Genomic DNA, 7,163 nt, shown 5'->3' with positions numbered 1-7,163 from the left:
GAAATGTTGACAAAGTGGAAGATAGTTAAATAGCGGAGGTTTGTAAAATAGGGGACGGTAGTAGAAGAAGATGGTGGTTTCTCTGTGCAGACGGTGAGGGTGACGAGGGAAGCCTGGACGGTTCGGAACAGCCGAAATTCCGACGGAATCGCACCACGTTCAGCCCGGAACAGCTCGAGGAGCTGGAAAAGGAGTTCGAAAGATCTCACTATCCTTGCGTGTCTACGCGCGAACGGCTAGCCTCGAAGACCTCTCTCTCGGAAGCTCGTGTTCAGGTGAGGATCAATTCCATCCCAAGATACCTTTGTCGGGGGGCTAGGCGCGTTTGGTTCTCGCAGGGCGTGTGTGTTCTCCGATCGGCGGTGTTCTCTCTTCCCTGTCTACGTTTACTTCGACTTCGTCGTCGTGTCCGAACAAAAATTCTCTCCCCCTCCCTCGAATAAACAGAGAGACATACACACGTGCACACGGTATATTCCCATCCACCGTGGAAAATAATATATGCAGGCCCTGCGTCCTCCTCGCGTGCATAGCCCACCCACCCTCTCTTTCTTTTCTTTTCTTTTCCTTCTCTTCTTTCTTTCTTTTCTGGAAGCGTAAAGAAATTTGATCACGAGCCATCTAACGACCTAACTCGTGACTCTTAGGTTTGGTTTTCCAACAGACGGGCAAAGTGGCGTCGTCATCAGCGAATGAACCTTTTAAAACGTTCGCCACCTCCGCCACCGCCGCCTCCGCCTCCGCCGCCACAGCCGCAGCTGCCGCAGCAACAGCAGCAGCAGCAGCCGCAACCGCATTCCGCATCCGGTATGGAAATAAACCGTGCGTCAAGCTGCTCAATCGCCGGAATGGGAGGAGAAAGTAGCGCGTTCCGGGCCGTCGTCACCAACTCGTCCGCCAGAGACACAGTGGAACGGAACGAGAGGATCGACAGGGTCGATCCCATCGGGAAACAACCGGAAAGAAAGCCGAGCGCGTTTAGAATGATCAGCCAGCTGGTCGGCGACGATTCGCCGACAATACTGAGGTCCTCCAGTCCGAATTACGAGCAACAGAGGCACGAGTCGAACGTCGGTTCCACCGTTGGCTCCGAGTCCACCAACAAAGAGTTCGATCGAGTCGAGGACGAGGAAGAGGACGAGGAGATCGACGTTCAAGACTCGGATCAAGATGTTCCTTCGTCGCCTACCGTTGCTTGGAGGGATCACTGGACGGATCAGCAACCATTGGAGCTCACCAAACACGATCGTTGAACTTCTTCAACATCTTCTTATCCAAGACAACGAGGGAAATTGTGCTTGACAAATTGAGCGTGTGTTGAACTAACGTTTCGGCGCGGAATTTTTTCGGTGTCGAGGGGGGAATGTAGTGATTTTTGACGAGGTCAATTAACCGGACAGTGAAAAACGTGGCTTGGAGAATGAACGTTAAAGTGTATCCTGCGATGTTTGGGCAGCGGTCGAGGGAAAAAATTCCGGATCCGTGACCGTCGTTCTGGACCTGGAGCGGAGGCAACGAACTCGAATCTGATACTGGGAATATTATTCGCTAGTGGACTGTGTGTATTTCCCTTGAAAATACTAATCGGACGTGTTCAGGTCGTCGATTTCTCGCGTTAAACGGTCCTCGAGTTTCGTCCTTAGTACCTATTACAGCTACTTATCTACGATTAACGATCCATTTATTACGATATTATGATTAAGTGCTGCGAAAGATGATCGTGTGTGTTACGTTTCGAGAGAGAGAGAGAGAGAGAGAGAGAGAGCGTAATTATCGGTGAGCGATTATTGTGAAAAAGTCAGAAGTCACCGAAGGATTTAGATAGGTAATTAATTGCTTGCTCGATGAGTGTCTGAACAGTGTCACGCGTCCGCAATTATTCGCGTAATCTCGCTCGATTTAGAAATTCACAAAACGCGACAGCTTCTTCTTTCCGGGATGGAAAATCGTGTGGATCGCACGACGTCGAAACTTATTCGGAACTAGTCCTAGCGAATCATTATGCCGCAGATAATGTATTACCTAGGCACTACGTAGATAGAGTAGGTGAATGATGGTAATCCTTGTAACGAACTCTGTTAAAGTGACTTTTATTTAAATGAATTCGTTTGTAAATATCCAGACACGAGTTTCACAATCATACAAATCTCGAATTTCATCGATATCGATCCTATCCATCCACGAACGCTACCCCATCGCCGTAATTGTTGGGTGTGCGAAATTAATTCGGTGCATCGTTGTTTGAAAGAAATTAAACAGCTTTAATTTTCAAAATCTCCATTATTTTGGACGACTACTTTTCCATTTATCGGATAACTGACGAATTTCCTCTCTGCGAAAATACTCAAGATAGTTATCCAAGATAATTACTCGAGGGAAATAGTCGAAAGAGGTACCGAATTCATTTTCACACCTGATATCTCCCTCGTCCGTCTAATCGCAAGCTCCTTCCACTCTACGCTTATCTTATTTCAGAAATTTCCAGGGAACAAGCCGTGGACCTCGAACCGTGCTTCGATCAATCTTACCATAAACAGTATAAAAAAAGAACGTTTCTCCCGAATAAAATAAAGCAGATGAGCCAAAAAAAAAATGTAGGAATGGTAGCATACGTCCACTATTCGACCAGCAATTTCCATTGGATCCGGCGTTTTCGTGGATCGAATCAGTTTCGGAGGCATCCCTCCAGCAGTGATTCGCAAATGCGGAGACACTTCTGCGGAGAGAAAGAGGGACGGTGCAAAAGGCTCATCGACGATTAACTCGAATCTACGGTTTCGTCGGGTTCGCAAATAAGGAATCTGCGCGTGAAACTGGTTTCTCGGGCGACACTCTTCGGGCACGGGTGGAATCGGTTGTTGCCGGAGAGCACGAAAACACCGGATCCGCCAACATTTCGGATATCGTGGTCCCCGTCAGCTGTTAACGCGACTACCAAATTTATAACCACGCCCGTGGGCCCGGGGATGTGCGCGCACGGTAGAACGAACGGAACGATCGAAGGAAGGTGAGGCGGCTCGTGAAGCGAGAGGTTGGACCCCGAGTCCGAGGACTCTTTCGGAGGAAAGACCTGCTTCGGTTTGTAATTGAAACGAACTCGAGCGTTTCCTGTCGTCCTCCTCTTGCTATCGCTCGTTCCTTGTCCTTTCTCGGATAAAGGGACAAACATGGTACCGTGTATAATTTTGAGTTTCTTGGGATCTTCCCTTTTCCTGACCGAATCAGGCCAAACATGAGTATCCTTCGTGCAGATTCTATTGGAAAATGTTTCTCTGTAAATCCTTTCTTTTCGAGTAGACGAAATTTGGTATTAAAGCTTCTGCTCGAGATGGAGAGCACTGTGATCGAAATTCTTTTCCTAACCGAATTGAAAATTTCCCTCTGAAAATCCTTTCTTCTCGAGTAGAAGAAATTTGGTAACAAATCTTCTCCTCAAGATGGAGAGCATTTCCCTGGAAAATTTTTCTCTGAAAATCCTTTCGTCTCAAATCGAAGAAACTTCGTATTAAAGCTGCTCTTGAAGATGGAGAGCACTATGATCGAAATTCTTTTCCTAAAGTGAGTTGCGAAGATTTCACTTGAAAATTTCCCTCCGAAAATCCTTTCGTCTCAAATCGAAGAAACCTTAAAGCCCCTCCTCAACATCGACAGCGTTACGATCGAAGATCGAAATTAGCGCGATACATCGGCCACGTCCTCCTCTCGATTTCACCATGCAGCAGCAATAAGGTAGAGAAGACCAAAGGAAAGCGGAGGCAGTGTGGCGTACAAAAGGCACGTCCATGGCGGTAAGATAGAAGAAAAGGGATCTCGGGGTTATTGTAATGCGAACAAACTTGCCAAAGGCATTAACACGGGTGGTGGGTGAGGATTGTTCGGCAGTGAGACCGTGTAAAAGAAAGAACACGGGGGTGATGGCGGAGGGGGAGAGCGAACGAGCAGCGTTCTCGAGCATACGCGTGAAACGGGGTGTATAAGGAGAAGCTGAGGAGAGAGAGAGAGAGAGGAAGGAGTAAAAGAAAAGAAGAGAGCGAGCGAACGAGAGAGAAAGAGTCGAACAGAAGGAGGGATCGTCGGACACATTCAGGCAGTCAGCCACGAGAAACGAGAACGTAACAATTACTATCTGAGACCGATCGGTACGGTAAGATTAACGATCTTACTCGCAGCGGCCACGTCGAGGCCCGTCTCGGCCGCGATTGCTCATGGGAAGAGCGAGGGGCCAACGTTAAAGTCACCTCCTCCTTTAGCTCAATGAGATATTGCCTGGCGAGCGTAGCGCACCTTTTCGTTCCACGGTAAATCGCGCGAGCTTCCTTCCTCTTTGTCTTTTTACGCCTTCCACGCTACGCAACCCACCCCCTTCCACGCCTTCTTACCTCCTCGTTCACGTTGCCACCTTCTTTTCCGGAGAGATATATCCTCGATAGCGCGTACAACACGTGAGACACTAACCCGGTCCTCGGTTTTCGCCTCGTTGTTCGCGGCTCTGCCGAGTCAATCAACGCGCCAATTCTCGCGCAGACCTTCTTTTTGTACTTTTTCAGACGGTCGAGATGAGAGAGATTTTCCTCGTCCTTCAGAGAATTGGGGAGAATTGCGGGGAAAAGACGAGAAATTTGGCGAATATTTGTCACCGTGAGAGCTTACAGAAAAGGGGACGATAGTGTGAAAAGAGAAAAGTGCTGGGAACGAAATTGAAAAGGGTGAAGGAAGGAGGGGGCGGAGGTAGAGAGGGAAGGGTGGCCAGGGCCCGGGGCAATAATACGCGAGAAATCGTGAATTAGTGAGCGTCTTTTTGAGCGAGCGGACAGAGGAAAGGAGTGCCCGATGATTTCTCGCCCAATTAGAGTCGACCGGGCTATAAACTTCTTCGCGGATAAGATAGGACCTCGGTTTTCTGTGTTCCGTCCGAGGCAGAAGGGGGGCCCGTAATGTCCCGCTTCAGCCCGGAAGCCTTCCAGGTCGCATATAGACCGGGAATCCGTGGCTCGAGTGGGAAAAAGAAACGCTCTTTCGCTCTCGCTCGTCTAAACTGGAGAGCAAGAGGGAGAGAGAGAGAGAGGGGAAAGCGGCGAAGGTGTCAGGGGGAAGACCGAGGGAGAGAAGAGTGTACCTGAGCATTGGGACGGAGCTAATTGGCTCGTCCACTGACCATTGAAACCGCCGTCCCGGTATCGTCTTCGATCCACGGAGCACATATACGTGGCAACGTTTCAGGACGATCAATTAAACGGAAATGGCCGGGAGATATCCCACGTGAAACAGACGTTCTCGCACGTCTCCAGACCCGCAGACACCGGCCGCGACCGACTGCCGATCTTCCAGCCTCGGAAGACGCCTTCTTTACTCCTCTCTCCTGTCTGTTTCCTTCTTCGCTGAATTTGTCTCCGTCGATTTTTCCATTCACGAAACAGCCCGACGACGACAGTCTCGTTTCCTATCGTCTGTATAAACACCACTCTCCGGTTCTCCGGTTCACTCAACTTTTCGTAAAATTTCCTTCGCCTCAGGTTTACCTTGAATTGGCTAAAATAAGAGACCAAGGTTATTAAAGGTACGATTATCGAGGATATCGCGGAGCGTAATTATCCGTTGGTAATAGAGCGGTCCCCCGGTGCGAACTCCTCTACCGTCTCCTCGAGGCGGGTGCCGATTTTATTTTACGTAATCAGTCGGTCCTCCCGAGGGAGAATACGCTGTCAGGACGTAGGTCTCTCCCTCTTCTTCTCTCGTTCGCCAGGCTCGCGTGCAACCTGTGTGTACGTGGTTGGGTCGCGCGGACCTCTCGCCGTGTTTGCGTGTGCACGTAGGGCCGGCGAGCGAAGTAATGGCGCAGAAGCCAACTCCTACTACTCTTGCGGCTTGAAATGAGTCGACTAGGATGGTGTCGACGTGATGTACAGCGACAGGGTTGATAGCGTTACAAGAGCTACTAACCCTTCTCCCTTTCTCTCTCCCTCACCTCGCCCTCGCTCTATCTCTCTCTGTTTCTCCACCCAACGTTCCCCTCTGTCCTTCGCCCTTTTCTCCGCCACATTCTCACCTTCCCGTCGCAACCACCACCGCCTCCTCCTCCTTCTCATCCTTCTCCTCCTTTTTCCTCGCGCCTTTCGCTTCTTTCTGCTTCTCTGGCTCGACGTGTTCGACGCATCAGCGTGTAAAGCACGCTCTCGTGGTCAGACCGGGCCTCCTTCTTCAGATCTTCTCTCTCGCCATCGTCCCTCCTCGACTATCTTCCTCGATTCTTCGATCCGTCGTACTCTCCTTTACGGTCTCCTCAACGTCTCTCCCTATCTCCTCCTCGTCGTTCACCCTCTCTCTCTCTCTCTTTCCTCTTCTCCGCGTCTCGTGTCGCGTCGTTTACGTAGGTATACGGAGATTTGTATAGGGGCAGGGAGTCGCGCGCAAAGGACTATCAGGGCCCACTAACTTATTATCGGGAACCGCCATTAGCATGTTTATAGAAGCGAGCGGTCGACACGCATGAGCCAGACCCGCGACGGGGTCCAGGAACGATTCTTTTGTATTTGTGATCAATTAGACGACCCCTGATCTTTCTCCCTTCCCCACTATACATAGAGAGCATCGAACACCTCTTCACGGGATACGCCTAGCCGTGGAATGTCTCGTTCGTTTCCCTCTATACCTACTCGAGATCAACTCGATCGCTATCGAACCGATTTCAACCGGCTGCCCATACAAATGATTGCGTTATCGAACCGGCTGCCTGCCGGGGAAACATCCACGACATCGGCTGCCCGGCAGGCACGCGCGATCCAATGGGACAGCCTATTTCTGCGCGAAAGCTCGCGCACAATGAAATCGGCTGGTCAACCGAGACATAATGTCTTCGATTAGGATTAATTCTCTTCGAGCTCGTTGAACGCACTTTCACCGTATCGGATGAAAACCTCGCGTTTCGTTCGGTATGTTTCTCAATGATACGCTTGTTCCAGGATTTTAGAGAGTAGCGGATTTGTTGGGACGGAAATTCTGTTTTGTCAAGTGTCGTTTTACGCTCGAAGGTAATTTTGGAGACGTCGTTCCGTTCGAGTTGAGCGTTTCTGCTTAACCCCTTAACGCACAGTTTTTTTGAAAAAAACCGGCCAAAAAAAATCAATTTTTTTAATGTAAAAAAAACAAACTTTAGAACATTGTTT

At 49.6% G+C, this 7,163-nt stretch overlaps 1 protein-coding gene across 1 annotated transcript in view; it reads left to right on the top strand.

The window, feature by feature from the left end:
- Positions 1-1,253, top strand: part of LOC108570959 (homeobox protein abdominal-A-like) — a 28,578-nt gene extending 27,325 nt beyond the window's left edge. Inside the window, exons 7-8 of the mRNA XM_017932897.1 lie at positions 91-275; positions 648-1,253. Of these exons, the coding sequence (XP_017788386.1) occupies positions 91-275; positions 648-1,253 (791 nt within the window). The remainder of the gene's footprint in view (positions 1-90; positions 276-647) is intronic.
- The last annotated feature ends 5,910 nt before the right edge of the window (positions 1,254-7,163 follow it).

Source organism: Habropoda laboriosa, unplaced genomic scaffold (assembly GCF_001263275.1).
Source record: "Habropoda laboriosa isolate 0110345459 unplaced genomic scaffold, ASM126327v1 scaffold88, whole genome shotgun sequence".
Classification (NCBI taxonomy): domain Eukaryota; kingdom Metazoa; phylum Arthropoda; class Insecta; order Hymenoptera; family Apidae; genus Habropoda; species Habropoda laboriosa.
This window is presented reverse-complemented; position numbering and strand designations above follow the sequence as displayed.